The 18,298-nt window shown below is 39.3% G+C and overlaps 1 protein-coding gene across 5 annotated transcripts in view; it reads right to left on the bottom strand.

Annotated features, from left to right (window-relative positions):
- Positions 1–615: 615 nt before the first annotated feature.
- Positions 616–18,298, bottom strand: part of LOC138851927 (N-acetylglucosamine-6-phosphate deacetylase-like) — a 30,834-nt gene continuing 13,151 nt past the window's right edge. For 4 of the 5 annotated variants that reach the window (XM_070081478.1, XM_070081480.1, XM_070081477.1 and 1 more), the window contains exons 6-7: positions 7,460–7,548; positions 616–871 (exon numbers count right to left, since the gene is read on the bottom strand). In XM_070081478.1, coding sequence (XP_069937579.1) covers positions 701–871; positions 7,460–7,548 — 260 coding nt within the window. In that variant the 3' untranslated portion in view covers positions 616–700. The remainder of the gene's footprint in view (positions 872–7,459; positions 7,549–18,298) is intronic. The other variant, XM_070081476.1, reaches the window with a different exon arrangement.

Below are 18,298 nucleotides of genomic sequence, written 5' to 3'. Positions count from 1 at the left end.
ATGGATCAAAGTAGAATGACATGGAAAGCATATAAATCTATAGGGGAAGGAAGGCGGGGTAGGGGTCGTCCTCGAAAGGGTTGGAGAGAGGGGGTAAAGGAGGTTTTGTGGGTAAGGGGCTTGGACTTCCAGCAAGCGTGCGTGAGCGTGTTAGATAGGAGTGAATGGAGACGAATGGTACTTGGGACCTGACGATCTGTTGGAGTGTGAGCAGGGTAATATTTAGTGAAGGGATTCAGGGAAACCGGTTATTTTCATATAGTCGGACTTGAGTCCTGGAAATGGGAAGTACAATGCCTGCACTTTAAAGGAGGGGTTTGGGATATTGGCAGTTTGGAGGGATATGTTGTGTATCTTTATATGTGTATGCTTCTAGACTGTTGTATTCTGAGCACCTCTGCAAAAACAGTGATAATGTGCAAGTGTGGTGAAAGTGTTGAATGATGATGAAAGTATTTTCTTTTTGGGGATTTTCTTTCTTTTTTGGGTCACCCTGCCTCGGTGGGAGACGGCCGACTTGTTGAAAAAAAAAAAAAAAATATAGTCTATTGCCTGCCACTTAGTGTCACAAGCTTCCCTCTGTCTAACTCTCACAATACACATTCTACAGAGAACACATCTAATATTAAGGTCAAATTTTGTTTCTTGTATTGTGCCCAAAAGTTTAAGTGAAAAAAATGAAACGGATGAAAATGTAAATTCATGAAAAAATCCCACAGAGGAGTCTCAGACCTTCTGGGTGTGTGCGATGGGCAATCCTGAGTGCAGCTGGATGGGTGTGTATCCCATCAGCGATGATCCCGTAGTGAACAGGCTTACAAATAAGGCGACTGGTAAGCAACCCAACCAACCCAGGATCACGATGATGGAACTGTAAGAGATCAATCATTTGATTTAGGATTGTGTTAATGTACACAGTAATGTTCTTACATAATTTTGCCCTTATATTTATTTACAGGTACTTGTCTTTTTTTCTATACTATTAATTTTTTTTTGTTTTTTTTTAACAAGTCAGCCGTCTCCCACCGAGGCAGGGTGACCCAAAAAAGAATAAATCTAAATTTCAAATTTTTCTGCTAATGATGGCCATAATTTAAATATGTATGTTTAGTATTTGCTTATAATAATAAAATGCATTAAAAGAAAGTAGTATAAAAAGGAATCAAAAAAAGTATTGCAGATGTAAAAAAATACAACACAGAACATCATTAAATTTTTTAACACTAAATTTGGTTAAAACTTCATATTAATATGTTTAACAAAGTTTTGCAATAAAGACTTAGGTAATAAAGGCAGCAACATCATTACATTTTCATTTTATCCATGAAAATAAATTACAAAAGTTACAGCAAGTCTTTTATAGAAAAATTCCTAATTAGATGACTGAGGCAAGAAAAAAAGCAGATAAGTTCTGACAATAGTAAGCATGGAGTGTGTACTTGTGCAATATTTATGCACGAGGAAGGTCTATAAATATTCATGCACAAGGTAGTCTAAGTCTTGCAAAGGAAATTTAGTTTTTTGCATTCAAAGTTCAAACCCTTATAATGTTTATGGCTCATGTATGTGACACCTAATGACCAGCTCCTCTTTCCCACAAATTCCAAGCTCAACCTGGCAGTATGAGAATGGCACTCTTAAGTAATACCTAATGACCAGCTCCTCCTTTGCATGTGAGCACAAGAGTTCCACTTTTCTTAGTGAAAAATTCCACATGAATTGTATGCAAATGAAACACTATCATATATTAGTAACCTACAATAATTTGTTTTGAACTGACATTCAATCCAATTCTCCTCAAGTTAAAATAGTGCTCAGCCATTGACTTAGTTCAAATCTAAGATGTCTAAAAATTTTATAAATGATCAACAGTAGCTACAATAGTTTTGTGCCTCATGAGAAATAATGACTACAGATGCTTCTTGACTTACGATGGGGCTACGTTCCAACAAACTCATCATAAGTTGAAAATGTCCTAAGTCGAATATGAATATATGCTAAATAAATAAGTAAATAAATAACTACTGTCACTAAATAACAAATAAACAAATAATTTTGCACCATCATAAAGTTGAAATATCATAAGCTGAACCATAGTTAACCCTTTGACTGTTTTGGTCGTATACATACATCTTACGAGCCACCGTTTTTGACGTATATATACTCATAAATTCTAGCGGCTTCAAATCAAGCAGTAAAAAGCTGGTAGGCCCACATGTGAGAGAATGTGTCTGTGTGGTCAGTGTGCACCATATAAAAAAAATCCTGCAGCACTCAGTGCATAACGAGAAAAAAAAAACTGACCATTTCTTTTTTTAACCCTTTGGGGGTTTCGGCCATACTAGTACGGTTTACGCACCAGGGTTTTTGACATACTAGTACACATAAATTCTAGCGCCCTCAAATCTAGCAAGAGAAAGCTGGTAGGCCTACATATGAAAGAATGGGTCTATGTGGTCAGTGTGTGCAGTATAAAAATAAAAATCCTGCAGCACACAGTGCGTAATGAGAAAAAAAAACTTTGACCGTGTTTTTGGATTAAAACAGCGACTTTGCACTGTATTTTCGTATGGTATTTGTTGTTGTATTCTAGTTTTCTTGGTCTCATTTTATAGAATGGAAGACATATTACAGAAATTGAGATGGTTTTGACTGGTTTTACAATGAAAAGTACCTTGAAATTGAGCTCAAAGTAGCAAAAATGTTCGATTTTTACCAAAGTTCAAAAGTAAACAAATCATGCTAAGCGTCCAATACACGTCAACTGGCGAGTCTAATATTCTTTCACAAGTGCGCCGATATTATTTATACCATTTCTACACTAATGCAGTAGTCTGCATAACAGTAAATCTTATTTTTTTTTGTGAGAATAAAAAATCAAAGTGGAAAGCAAAAGAAATGTAAGAGGGGCCTGGGGACATGACTAATGAACAGAGGAAATGTTATTTTAGTGCCAGGAATGTCTTTCTTGTTTATTCTGGACACTATTTGGAAATTGGCATCTTTTGAAATTTGTGTGAAATTGGCAAAATTGATAAATTCTGACCACTTTATTGGATAGTTGAAATCAGTAAATGGGTGGTTTCTTGTACTCATTCAATAGAAAAATCAGAGTTCTAGCAAAATAGTTATGATTTTTGTCAACTAGTACACTGGAATTGGCCGAAAATAGGGCTCAAAGTGGGCAAAATCGCCGATACATAAACATCATCGAGACCGCTAACTTCGCAAGAGCATAATTCCTTAAGTTTTCCATCAAGTTTCATACTTTTGGTGTCATTATGATCGGGAAAAGATTCTCTATCTTTTCATAAGAAAAAAAAATTTTTTTTTTTAAATTTTGGAGACCCTGAGAACAAGTCTCTGAGAGGGCCTGGTGACCCCCAAAGGGTTAATTAAAATGCCGACATTGTGGTCTATTTTTGTATAGTATTTATGGTTGTATTCTCGTTTTCTTGGTCTTATTTGATAGAATGGTAAATATATTATAGAAATAGAGGTGATTTTGATTGATTTTACTATGAAAAGAACCTTGATATTGAGCTCAAAGTAGGGGAAATGTTTGATTTTTGCCGATGTTCAAAAGTAAACAAATGATGTCATTTTCCAATAAATGTCCAAGTAGCCATTCTAATATGCGGTCATGAATGGGTTGACATTATTTATACAATTATTACAGTGCTACAGTAGTCTGCATAACAGTAAATCTTCTATTTTTTGTTTGAATAAAAATTCAAAATAGAAAGAAAGAGTAATATCAGAGGGGCCTGGAGACGTGACTGATGAACAAAGGAAATGTTATTTTAGAGCCAGGAATGTCTGCATTGTTCATTCTGGACCTTATTTTGAAATTGTCATTTTTTTAATTTTCTTGAAATTGGCCAAATTGCAAATTTCTGACAATGTTATTGGGTAGTTGAAATCGGTAAATGGGCAGTTTCTTGTGCTCAATCGATAGAAAAAATGGAGTTCTAAAGAAATAGCTATGAGTTTGGTCGACTGGAACAATGGAATTAGCCGAAAATAGGGCTCAAAGTGGGCAAAATCACCGATTCGTAAATATCACCAAGGTCGCTAACTTCGCGAAAGTGTAATTCCATCAGTTTTCCATCAAATTTCATTCTTTTGGTGTCATTACAATCGGGAAAAGATTCTTTATCATTTCATAAGATTTTTTTTTTTTTTTTTGAAATTTTACGACATCAGGAGACACCTCAGGATTTGGGGTTGCGACAGTCAAGGGGTTAAGTCAAGGCGCACCTGTGGTTGATGTATTTGCCTTGGCTGTCTGAATGTTTAGGCTCAGTGAAGGTAAACATGCAGGAGAATGATGAGTAACCTGCACAAGGTATCACAGTGACAAGCAAAACTGTATATATACATACAGTATGTGAGGGAAAAGTTCAACAGATAGGAGTAGCGAGCGAGTATATGGTAACGATAGTTTGATTGCCGGCTGCTTGTTAAGGTAGGGTAAGTCTAGCTCCCGCTATCCCTCCCTCCTTTCTCCCCACCCCGAAAGGTGACGTGTGGGGCTCCGGCCAAACAGTAATCACTCGACTCACAGCTCCCAGCACAACTAAGTAAAAGCCTGCTCCTATTCTAGTGGATATTGGTTGAAAGCTTCACTTTTGAACAATAATAAACTTAGTCCTTTCAGTTTTAAGCTCCACATGAGACTTTTAAGATAATCACCACCTTTTTTAAGTATCTTACACTTATCATGGAGAGTGATTTCTTAAGCAGTGGGTAACCTGTCTCTCTTTCCAGCTTGGAAAGACAGATCGGGTCACATGCCAACCAACGAGAAGTGTTGAAGGAGAAGGACTTTTGCAAAAGTCCGGAGACGTCACTTTTTGATCTACCTACCTGATTAACTGTAGGCGACAGCAAACAACAACCCCTCATCTTTGTAGTGGTAAAGGACCTGCTTTCCTGTCATCTGGACTGACTATTCAAGGCTATAGACTCTGAAGAACTAGCCGTTGGGTTGTCACCAACACTTGTGCCCCCCCCCCATCATCAGCAATGGCTACAATTTCTACAAGACTGTGTCAACCTCCACCAGACACCCCAGCATAACTGTACATAATAGCGTTGAATTCAAATGTCATTTTTTCATTTCATTTTTCATTTTTCTTTCAAATAGGATACACCTTCATGTTTCAATGTTTTATCTTTGCATTACTAAATAATAAAGCGTTTATCTTTGTGAATTATTATTTCTTTTTCTATTCATTAATTTTCCTGAGGAGGAGCCAGCCTTGGTAATACTGTCTGAAGTTGTTACAGGGCTGAGTAAGCCTTCACAAGTCATCAATAGGGTCTTGTTAACTGTGACTTTAAGCAAAATGACATAACGAAGCCAATTTTATCATAGGCTAGTTGATATAAACAAGCCTCTTTAAAACTTCTAGTTTTATTTCTAATGTCACACTTTTTCTGTTTTTGTAGCCACAGACATCAAGGGTGCATGGTACACTTTCAACACTTATTGCAACAGGATTAAATCAGGAATAAATGTTTACAAGGCAAAAATTGTAAGGAGGACCTCCTACCACCATGCAGTTCAACAACAAACAATAACAAATACAACAGACTCACTGGGCACTTTCATACCGCATTGTTTACTGTTCTGCACTTGTACGATTATTGTATACCTCACGAATTTTTATTTTACAATAATTTGTATTCATTCGATTTTTTCTCATCGTTAGTCGATGACATACATACAACATAAAGACAAGCATTTACAAGACATTTCATTTGGGAAGAAGTTAACAACTCATAAATTCTAACTATAAAATAGATGATGTCTTAGTATTTCCTGGATTCTTAATCATCCAAGACTGACTGAATACAGTGGACCCCCGCCTTACGATATTAATCCATTCCTGAGAGTTCATCCTAAGCCGAAATTATCGTAAGGCGAATTAATTTTCCCCATAATAAATAATGAAAATCAAATTAATCCATGCAAGACACCCCAAGGTATGAAAAAAAACTTTTTTACCACATGAAATATTAATTTTAATACACACAAACTGAAGAAGACATGCACAATTACTACTCTACTAAGAATAGAATACATGACACTTACCTTTACTGAAGATCTGGTGATGATTGATGGGATGGGAGGAGGGGAGAGTGTGGAAGTTATTGTTTAGAAGGGAAATCCCCTTCCATTAGGACTTGAGGTAGCAAGTCCTTTTCCAGGGTTACTTCCCTTCTTTTAATGCCACTAGGACCAGCTTGAGAGTCACTGGACCTCTGTCGCACAACAAATCTGTTCATAGAGCTCTGTACCTCCTGTTCCTTTAAGATCTGCCTAAAATGGGCCACAACATTGTCATTGTAAGTCACCAGCACGGCTTGCAATAGCCGTGTTAGGGTGATTTTCATCCATAAAGGTTTGCACTTCAACCCACTTTGCACACATTTCCTTAATCTCTGAAGCAGGCCCAATGGATTCCACAACTGGCATAGGCTTCTCAGGGTTAGCCCCTAACCCTTCAAAATCTTTCTTAGTTTCCATACTAATTCTCACCCTTTTTACCACAGGGTTGGCACTAGAAGCTTTCTTGGGGCCCATGGTGACTTATTTTCGTTATAAGCACAAAAAACACTGGGATGAGGTGAAATGTACCGAATGTATGCATGGATGCGACTGCACTGGTTGGCTTGTAAACACTGGCACCCACGGGCAGCTGAGGCCACACGTGGGACGCGTTACGGACGAATCACGTAAGGCGAGTTTTTTATCGTGAGGCGAGGCAAAATTTTTGCATTCAAATGCTTTGTATGGCAGATTTAATGTAATGCGATGCGTTCCTAAGGCGGGGGTCCACTGTATTCATCTAGTTTACATTTCATATTTGTGGGCTAGTTGTAAATTGTTCCAGCCATAGAATTGCTCATTTTATTCTTTATAGAATGAAATGCTTGGGAGACTGTTGCAATGAAGAGTTCTAACCCTATAGAACAGAAACAAGAGATGCTCAATATTGGTCCACATCTGGCAATCCTACCACTGGGTAGAAAAATCTAATAAACATAGTACATAAAAACTATATTTATCTTGTCTCACACCTTGTCACTCTTCCATCTAATCCTTCTTCTCTCCCTCTTCCTCTCTAATAAGACAAAATATATTATTTTTTTAAAACACTGGCCATTTCCTACCAAGGCTGGGTGACCTAAAAAAGAAGAAACACTTTCATCATCACTCACTCTATCACTGTCTTGCCAGAGGCTTGTTGATACTACAGTTCAAAAACTGCAACATATCTCCACTCCTTCAGAGTGCAGACACTGTACTTCTCATATATGGCAATTCTTTAAAGTGACAAAGCTCTGACTGAGTGAAAAGTTATGTATAATAAAGGCTTGTTTAGTGATAATTTTCTTTATATTTTTGCCTACCATCCTTCCCAAATGTCTAAAAAGAAAAGTGACTCACTGGCAACATGGCATTGAACAGGTGGGTAATAAATGATGCTCCACAGTTGACTGCAGCTTCACCATCTTCCAAATTGCCATTGGAATGACCTGACAAAAAATACAAATTAGATAAAAGAAACAGTTTCTCATAATAAGATCAATGTCCATTCACTTGTATCAGTAAATCTTACAGTACAATAGAACCCCTGTATCTGTGGGTTCGGTTTCCGTGGTTTCAGAGAAGCCATGAAGTGATTCCCATCAGTGAAAAAGTGATAATTCTTCACTTACTGTGTGTAATTTATCAATTTAACTTTAACTGTTTCGGGTACCCACGGTAGGTCTTGGAACATAATCCCTGTGAATACAGGAGACAGCTCATCTCTAAGAGCATTTAAATGAAGCATACATGTTCCACAGTCTCATAACAGTTTCTCCTTTAAACATTAACTTTATTATATCTCTGATGATTTTCAAGTGCATTTCCACATACAGATCAGACAATCACTTGCCAAGCATCAGTCCTGTCTCAGTACCTCAGCATTTAATAGCCCTGTACATATATTCAAAGGAATATTCTGTTTGTTTTTTTTAACACGCTGGCCCTCTTCCACCAAGGTAGGGTGACCCGAAAAAGAAACACTGTCTTGTCTGAGGTGCACATATAATTCCTCTAGAGGGATATCACATTTCAACACTATTTTCTAACTACCAGTAACTACTGTATAACCAACATGTCAATCTATATGGGCTTTGGTTCATAGGCAGAGAATAGGATAGCAGATGAACAAGGAGGCTTTAGGAAAGGTAGGGGGTGTGTGGACCAGGTGTTTACAGTGAAACATATAAGTGAACAGTATTTAGATAAGGCTAAAGAGGTCTTTGTGGCATTTATGGATTTGGAAAAGGCGTATGACAGGGTGGATAGGGGGGCAATGTGGCAGATGTTGCAAGTGTATGGTGTAGGAGGTAGGTTACTGAAAGCAGTGAAGAGTTTTTACGAGGATAGTGAGGCTCAAGTTAGAGTATGTAGAAAAGAGGGAAATTTTTTCCCAGTAAAAGTAGGCCTTAGACAAGGATGTGTGATGTCACCGTGGTTGTTTAATATATTTATAGATGGGGTTGTAAGAGAAGTAAATGCGAGGGTCTTGGCAAGAGGCGTGGAGTTAAAAGATAAAAAATCACACACAGGGTGGGAGTTGTCACAGCTGCTCTTTGCTGATGACACTGTGCTCTTGGGAGATTCTGAAGAGAAGCTGCAGAGATTGGTGGATGAATTTGGTGGGGTGTGCAAAAGAAGAAAATTAAAGGTGAATACAGGAAAGAGTAAGGTTATGAGGATAACAAAAAGATTAGGTGATGAAAGATTGAATATCAGATTGGAGGGAGAGAGTATGGAGGAGGTGAACGTATTCAGATATTTGGGAGTGGACGTGTCAGCGGATGGGTCTATGAAAGATGAGGTGAATCATAGAATTGATGAGGGAAAAAGAGTGAGTGGTGCACTTAGGAGTCTGTGGAGACAGAGAACTTTGTCCTTGGAGGCAAAGAGGGGAATGTATGAGAGTATAGTTTTACCAACGCTCTTATATGGGTGTGAAGCATGGGTGATGAATGTTGCAGCGAGGAGAAGGCTGGAGGCAGTGGAGATGTCATGTCTGAGGGCAATGTGTGGTGTGAATATAATGCAGAGAATTCGTAGTTTGGAAGTTAGGAGGAGGTGCGGGATTACCAAAACTGTTGTCCAGAGGGCTGAGGAAGGGTTGTTGAGGTGGTTCGGACATGTAGAGAGAATGGAGCGAAACAGAATAACTTCAAGAGTGTATCAGTCTGTAGTGGAAGGAAGGCGGGGTAGGGGTCGGCCTAGGAAGGGTTGGAGGGAGGGGGTAAAGGAGGTTTTGTGTGCGAGGGGCTTGGACTTCCAGCAGGCATGCGTGAGCGTGTTTGATAGGAGTGAATGGAGACAAATGGTTTTTAATACTTGACGTGCTGTTGGAGTGTGAGCAAAGTAACATTTATGAAGGGATTCAGGGAAACCGGCAGGCCGGACTTGAGTCCTGGAGATGGGAAGTACAGTGCCTGCACTCTGAAGGACGGGTGTTAATGTTGCAGTTTAAAAACTGTAGTGTAAAGCACCCTTCTGGCAAGACAGTGATGGAGTGAATGATGGTGAAAGTTTTTCTTTTTCGGGCCACCCTGCCTTGGTGGGAATCGGCCAGTGTGATAATAAAAAAAAAAATAAAAATAAAAAAATATATATATATATATATATATATATATATATATCTTTCTTTCTTTCAACACACCGGCCGTATCCCACCGAGGCGGGGTGGCCCAAAAGGAAAAACAAAAGTTTCTCCTTTTTTCTTTCTTTCAACACACCGGCCGTATCCCACCGAGGCGGGGTGGCCCAAAAGGAAAAACAAAAGTTTCTCCTTTTACATTTAGTAATATATACAGCAGAAGGGGTTACTAGCCCCTTGCTCCCGGCATTTTAGTCGCCTCTTACAACACGCATGGCTTACGGAGGAAGAATTCTGTTCCACGTCCCCATGGAGATAAGAAGAAATAAACAAGAACAAGAACTAGAAACAAAATAGAAGAAAACCCAGAGGGGTATGTATATATATGCTTGTACATGTATGTGTAGTGTTACCTAAGTGTAAGTAGAAGTAGCAAGACGTACCTGAAATCTTGCATGTTCATGAGACAGAAAAATGGACACCAGCAATCCTACCATCATGTAAAACAATTACAGGCTTTCGTTTTACACTCACTTGGCAGGACGGTAGTACCTCCCTGGGTGGTTGCTGTCTACCAACCTACTACCTAGGATATATATATCTTCTTCTTTCTTTCAACACACCGGCCGTATCCCACCGAGGCGGGGTGGCCCAAAAGGAAAAACGAAAGTTTCTCCTTTTACATTTAGTAATATATACAGGAGAAGAGGTTACTAGCCCCTTGCTCCCGGCATTTTAGTCGCCTCTTACAACACGCATGGCTTACAGAGGAAGAATTCTGTTCCACTTCCCCATGGAGATAAGAGGAAATAAACAAGAATAAGAACTAGAAAGAAAATAGAAGAAAACCCAGAGGGGTGTGTATATATGTGCTTGTACATGTATGTGTAGTGGGACCTAAGTGTAAGTAGAAGTAGCAAGACGTACCTGAAAACTTGCATGTTCATGAGACAGATATATATATATATATATATATATATATATATATTCTTTCTTTCTTTCAACACACCGGCCGTATCCCACCGAGGCGGGGTGGCCCAAAAGGAAAAACGAAAGTTTCTCCTTTTACATTTAGTAATATATACAGGAGAAGAGGTTACTAGCCCCTTGCTCCCGGCATTTTAGTCGCCTCTTACAACACGCATGGCTTACGGAGGAAGAATTCTGTTCCACTTCCCCATGGAGATAAGAGGAAATAAACAAGAATAAGAACTAGAAAGAAAATAGAAGAAAACCCAGAGGGGTGTGTATATATGTGCTTGTACATGTATGTGTAGTGGGACCTAAGTGTAAGTAGAAGTAGCAAGACGTACCTGAAAACTTGCATGTTCATGAGACAGAAAAAAGGACACCAGCAATCCTACCATCATGTAAAACAATTACAGGCTTTCGTTTTACACTCACTTGGCAGGACGGTAGTACCTCCCTGGGCGGTTGCTGTCTACCAACCTACTACCTATAATATATATATATATATATATACATATATAATTATACATATATACATATATATATATATATATATATATATATATATATATGCAAAACAACCACTCTGAAAGAATAGAGAAATTCCAAGCGCTTTGGTGACTACTCACATTATATATATATATATATAGGTAGTAGGTTGGTAGACAGCAACCACCCAGGGAAGTACTACCGTCCTGCCAGATGACTGTGAAACAAAAACCTGTAACTGTTTTGCATGATGGTAGGATTGCTGGTTTCTTTTTCTGTCTCATAAACACGCTAAGATAACAGGGATATCTTGCTACTCCTACTTACACTTTGGTCACACTTCATAGACACGCACATGCATATATATATATACATACATCTAGGTTTTTCTCCTTTTTCTAAATAGCTCTTGTTCTTTTTATTTCTTCTATTGTCCATGGGGAAGTGGAAAAGAATCTTTCCTCCGTAAGCCATGCGTGTCGTATGAGGCGACTAAAATGCCGGGAGCAATGGGCTAGTAACCCCTTCTCCTGTATACAATTACTAAAAAAGAGAAGAAGAAAAACTTTATAAAACTGGGTTGCTTAAATGTGCGTGGATGTAGTGCGGATGACAAGAAACAGATGATTGCTGATGTTATGAATGAAAAGAAGTTGGATGTCCTGGCCCTAAGCGAAACAAAGCTGAAGGGGGTAGGAGAGTTTCAATGGGGGGAAATAAATGGGATTAAATCTGGAGTATCTGAGAGAGTTAGAGCAAAGGAAGGGGTAGCAGTAATGTTAAATGATCAGTTATGGAAGGAGAAAAGAGAATATGAATGTGTAAATTCAAGAATTATGTGGATTAAAGTAAAGGTTGGATGCGAGAAGTGGGTCATAATAAGCGTGTATGCACCTGGAGAAGAGAGGAATGCAGAGGAGAGAGAGAGATTTTGGGAGATGTTAAGTGAATGTATAGGAGCCTTTGAACCAAGTGAGAGAGTAATTGTGGTAGGGGACTTGAATGCTAAAGTAGGAGAAACTTTTAGAGAGGGTGTGGTAGGTAAGTTTGGGGTGCCAGGTGTAAATGATAATGGGAGCCCTTTGATTGAACTTTGTATAGAAAGGGGTTTAGTTATAGGTAATACATATTTTAAGAAAAAGAGGATAAATAAGTATACACGATATGATGTAGGGCGAAATGACAGTAGTTTGTTGGATTATGTATTGGTAGATAAAAGACTGTTGAGTAGACTTCAGGATGTACATGTTTATAGAGGGGCCACAGATATATCAGATCACTTTCTAGTTGTAGCTACACTGAGAGTAAAAGGTAGATGGGATACAAGGAGAATAGAAGCATCAGGGAAGAGAGAGGTAAAGGTTTATAAACTAAAAGAGGAGGCAGTTAGGGTAAGATATAAACAGCTATTGGAGGATAGATGGGCTAATGAGAGCATAGGCAATGGGGTCGAAGAGGTATGGGGTAGGTTTAAAAATGTAGTGTTAGAGTGTTCAGCAGAAGTTTGTGGTTACAGGAAAGTGGGTGCAGGAGGGAAGAGGAGCGATTGGTGGAATGATGATGTAAAGAGAGTAGTAAGGGAGAAAAAGTTAGCATATGAGAAGTTTTTACAAAGTAGAAGTGATGCAAGGAGGGAAGAGTATATGGAGAAAAAGAGAGAAGTTAAGAGAGTGGTGAAGCAATGTAAAAAGAGAGCAAATGAGAGAGTGGGTGAGATGTTATCAACAAATTTTGTTGAAAATAAGAAAAAGTTTTGGAGTGAGATTAACAAGTTAAGAAAGCCTAGAGAACAAATGGATTTGTCAGTTAAAAATAGGAGAGGAGAGTTATTAAATGGAGAGTTAGAGGTATTGGGAAGATGGAAGGAATATTTTGAGGAATTGTTAAATGTTGATGAAGATAGGGAAGCTGTGATTTCGTGTATAGGGCAAGGAGGAATAACATCTTGTAGGAGTGAGGAAGAGTCAGTTGTGAGTGTGGGGGAAGTTCGTGAGGCAGTAGGTAAAATGAAAGGGGGTAAGGCAGCCGGGATTGATGGGATAAAGATAGAAATGTTAAAAGCAGGTGGGGATATAGTTTTGGAGTGGTTGGTGCAATTATTTAATAAATGTATGGAAGAGGGTAAGGTACCTAGGGATTGGCAGAGAGCATGCATAGTTCCTTTGTATAAAGGCAAAGGGGATAAAAGAGAGTGCAAAAATTATAGGGGGATAAGTCTGTTGAGTGTACCTGGTAAAGTGTATGGTAGAGTTATAATTGAAAGAATTAAGAGTAAGACGGAGAATAGGATAGCAGATGAACAAGGAGGCTTTAGGAAAGGTAGGGGGTGTGTGGACCAGGTGTTTACAGTGAAACATATAAGTGAACAGTATTTAGATAAGGCTAAAGAGGTCTTTGTGGCATTTATGGATTTGGAAAAGGCGTATGACAGGGTGGATAGGGGGGCAATGTGGCAGATGTTGCAAGTGTATGGTGTAGGAGGTAGGTTACTGAAAGCAGTGAAGAGTTTTTACGAGGATAGTGAGGCTCAAGTTAGAGTATGTAGGAAAGAGGGGAATTTTTTCCCAGTAAAAGTAGGCCTTAGACAAGGATGTGTGATGTCACCGTGGTTGTTTAATATATTTATAGATGGGGTTGTAAGAGAAGTAAATGCGAGGGTCTTGGCAAGAGGCGTGGAGTTAAAAGATAAAGAATCACACACAAAGTGGGAGTTGTCACAGCTGCTCTTTGCTGATGACACTGTGCTCTTGGGAGATTCTGAAGAGAAGTTGCAGAGATTGGTGGATGAATTTGGTAGGGTGTGCAAAAGAAGAAAATTAAAGGTGAATACAGGAAAGAGTAAGGTTATGAGGATAACAAAAAGATTAGGTGATGAAAGATTGAATATCAGATTGGAGGGAGAGAGTATGGAGGAGGTGAACGTATTCAGATATTTGGGAGTGGACGTGTCAGCGGATGGGTCTATGAAAGATGAGGTGAATCATAGAATTGATGAGGGAAAAAGAGTGAGTGGTGCACTTAGGAGTCTGTGGAGACAAAGAACTTTGTCCTTGGAGGCAAAGAGGGGAATGTATGAGAGTATAGTTTTACCAACGCTCTTATATGGGTGTGAAGCGTGGGTGATGAATGTTGCAGCGAGGAGAAGGCTGGAGGCAGTGGAGATGTCATGTCTGAGGGCAATGTGTGGTGTGAATATAATGCAGAGAATTCGTAGTTTGGAAGTTAGGAGGAGGTGCGGGATTACCAAAACTGTTGTCCAGAGGGCTGAGGAAGGGTTGTTGAGGTGGTTCGGACATGTAGAGAGAATGGAGCGAAACAGAATGACTTCAAGAGTGTATCAGTCTGTAGTGGAAGGAAGGCGGGGTAGGGGTCGGCCTAGGAAGGGTTGGAGGGAGGGGGTAAAGGAGGTTTTGTGTGCGAGGGGCTTGGACTTCCAGCAGGCATGCGTGAGCGTGTTTGATAGGAGTGAATGGAGACAAATGGTTTTTAATACTTGACGTGCTGTTGGAGTGTGAGCAAAGTAACATTTATGAAGGGATTCAGGGAAACCGGCAGGCCGGACTTGAGTCCTGGAGATGGGAAGTACAGTGCCTGCACTCTGAAGGAGGGGTGTTAATGTTGCAGTTTAAAAACTGTAGTGTAAAGCACCCTTCTGGCAAGACAGTGATGGAGTGAATGATGGTGAAAGTTTTTCTTTTTCGGGCCACCCTGCCTTGGTGGGAATCGGCCGGTGTGATAATAAAAAAAAAAATAAAATATATATTATATATATAATATATTAACATTAACACCCCTCCTTCAGAGTGCAGGCACTGTACTTCCCATCTCCAGGACTCAAGTCCGGCCTGCCGGTTTCCCTGAATCCCTTCATAAATGTTACTTTGCTCACACTCCAACAGCACGTCAAGTATTAAAAACCATTTGTCTCCATTCACTCCTATCAAACACGCTCACGCATGCCTGCTGGAAGTCCAAGCCCCTCGCACACAAAACCTCCTTTACCCCCTCCCTCCAACCCTTCCTAGGCCGACCCCTACCCCGCCTTCCTTCCACTACAGACTGATACACTCTTGAAGTCATTCTGTTTCGCTCCATTCTCTCTACATGTCCGAACCACCTCAACAACCCTTCCTCAGCCCTCTGGACAACAGTTTTGGTAATCCCGCACCTCCTCCTAACTTCCAAACTACGAATTCTCTGCATTATATTCACACCACACATATATATACATGTATATATATATATATATATATATATATATATATATATATATATATATATATATATATATATATATATATATATATATATATATATATATAATATATATATATATATATATATATATATACATGTATATATATGTGTGGTGTGAATATAATGCAGAGAATTCGTAGTTTGGAAGTTAGGAGGAGGTGCGGGATTACCAAAACTGTTGTCCAGAGGAAAGAGGAGTGATTGGTGGAATGATGAAGTAAAGGGTGTGATAAAAGAGAAAAAGGTAGCTTACGAGAGGTTTTTACAAAGCAGAAGTGTTATAAGAAGAGCAGAGTATATGGAGAGTAAAAGAAAGGTGAAGAGAGTGGTGAGAGAGTGCAAAAGGAGAGCAGATGAAAGAGTGGGAGAGGCACTGTCAAGAAATTTTAATGAAAATAAGAAAAAATTTTGGAGTGAGTTAAACAAGTTAAGAAAGCCTAGGGAAAGTATGGATTTGTCAGTTAAAAACAGAGTAGGGGAGTTAGTAGATGGGGAGAGGGAGGTATTAGGTAGATGGCGAGAATATTTCGAGGAACTTTTAAATGTTAAGGAAGAAAGGGAGGCGGTAATTTCATGCACTGGCCAGGGAGGTATACCATCTTTTAGGAGTGAAGAAGAGCAGACTGTAAGTGTGGTGGAGGTACGTGAGGCATTACGTAGAATGAAAGGGGGTAAAGCAGCTGGAACTGATGGGATCATGACAGAAATGTTAAAAGCAGGGGGGAATATAGTGTTGGAGTGGTTGGTACTTTTGTTTAATAAATGTATGAAAGAGGGGAAGGTACCTAGGGATTGGCGGAGAGCATGTATAGTCCCTTTATATAAAGGGAAAGGGGACAAAAGAGATTGTAAAAATTATAGAGGAATAAGTTTACTGAGTATACCAGGAAAAGTATACGGTAGGGTTATAATTGAAAGAATTAGAGGCAAGACAGAATGTAGAATTGCGGACGAACAAGGAGGTTTCAGAGTGGGTAGGGGATGTGTAGATCAAGTGTTTACATTGAAGCATATATGTGAACAGTATTTAGATAAAGGTAGGGAAGTTTTTATTGCATTTATGGATTTAGAAAAGGCATATGATAGAGTGGATAGAGGAGCAATGTGGCAGATGTTGCAAGTATATGGAATAGGTGGTAAGTTACTAAATGCTGTAAAGAGCTTTTATGAGGATAGTGAGGCTCAGGTTAGGGTGTGTAGAAAAGAGGGAGAATACTTCCCGGTAAAAGTAGGTCTTAGACAGGGATGTGTAATGTCACCATGGTTGTTTAATATATTTATAGATGGGGTTGTAAAAGAAGTAAATGCTAGGGTGTTCGGGAGAGGGGTGGGATTAAATTATGGGGAATCAAATTCAAAATGGGAATTGACACAGTTACTTTTTGCTGATGATACTGTGCTTATGGGAGATTCTAAAGAAAAATTGCAAAGGTTAGTGGATGAGTTTGAGAATGTGTGTAAAGGTAGAAAGTTGAAAGTGAACATAGAAAAGAGTAAGGTGATGAGGGTATCAAATGATTTAGATAAAGAAAAATTGGATATCAAATTGGGGAGGAGGAGTATGGAAGAAGTGAATGTTTTCAGATACTTGGGAGTTGACGTGTCGGCGGATGGATTTATGAAGGATGAGGTTAATCATAGAATTGATGAGGGAAAAAAGGTGAGTGGTGCGTTGAGGTATATGTGGAGTCAAAAAACGTTATCTATGGAGGCAAAGAAGGGAATGTATGAAAGTATAGTAGTACCAACACTCTTATATGGATGTGAAGCTTGGGTGGTAAATGCAGCAGCGAGGAGACGGTTGGAGGCAGTGGAGATGTCCTGTCTAAGGGCAATGTGTGGTGTAAATATTATGCAGAAAATTCGGAGTGTGGAAATTAGGAGAAGGTGTGGAGTTAATAAAAGCATTAGTCAGAGGGCAGAAGAGGGGTTGTTGAGGTGGTTTGGTCATTTAGAGAGAATGGATCAAAGTAGAATGACATGGAAAGCATATAAATCTATAGGGGAAGGAAAGAGGGGTAGGGGTCATCCTCGAAAGGGTTGGAAAGAGGGGGTAAAGGAGGTTTTGTGGGTGAGGGGCTTGGACTTCCAGCAAGCGTGCATGAGCGTGTTAGATAGGAGTGAATGGAGACGAATGATACTTGGGACCTGACGATCTGTTGGAGTGTGAGCAGGGTAATATTTAGTGAAGGGATTCAGGGAAACCGGTTATTTTCATATAGTCGGACTTGAGTCCTGGAAATGGGAAGTACAATGCCTGCACTTTAAAGGAGGGGTTTGGGATATTGGCAGTTTGGAGGGATATGTTGTGTATCTCTATACGTATATGCTTCTAAACTGTTATATTCTGAGCACCTCTGCAAAAGCAGTGATAATGTGTGAGTGTGGTGAAAGTGTTGAATGATGATGAAAGTATTTTCTTTTTGGGGATTTTCTTTCTTTTTTGGGTCACCCTGCCTCGGTGGGAGACGACCGACTTGTTGAAAAAAAAAAAAAAAAAAAAAAAAAAAAAATATACATGTATATATATATATTTTCATATAGTCGGACTTGAGTCCTGGAAATGGGAAGTACAATGCCTGCACTTTAAAGGAGTGGTTTGGGATATTGGCAGTTTGGAGGGATATGTTGTGTATCTTTATACGTATATGCTTCTAAACTGTTGTATTCTGGGCACCTCTGCAAAAGCAGTGATAATGTGTGAGTGTGGTGAAAGTGTTGAATGATGATGAAAGTATTTTCTTTTTGGGGATTTTCTTTCTTTTTTGGGTCACCCTGCCTCGGTGGGAGACGGCCGACTTGTTGAGAGAGATATATATATATAAATGCTTTCCACAACTGTAAGGTTCCATTAAAGAAATAAGCACTAAAGCAGGAGTGGGCAATATGTGGCCCACAGG

The sequence above is a fragment of the Cherax quadricarinatus genome, unplaced genomic scaffold (assembly GCF_038502225.1).
Source record: "Cherax quadricarinatus isolate ZL_2023a unplaced genomic scaffold, ASM3850222v1 Contig2848, whole genome shotgun sequence".
NCBI lineage: Eukaryota > Metazoa > Arthropoda > Malacostraca > Decapoda > Parastacidae > Cherax > Cherax quadricarinatus.
Note: the sequence above shows the minus strand (reverse complement) of the source record. Positions and strands in the feature narration are given on the sequence as shown.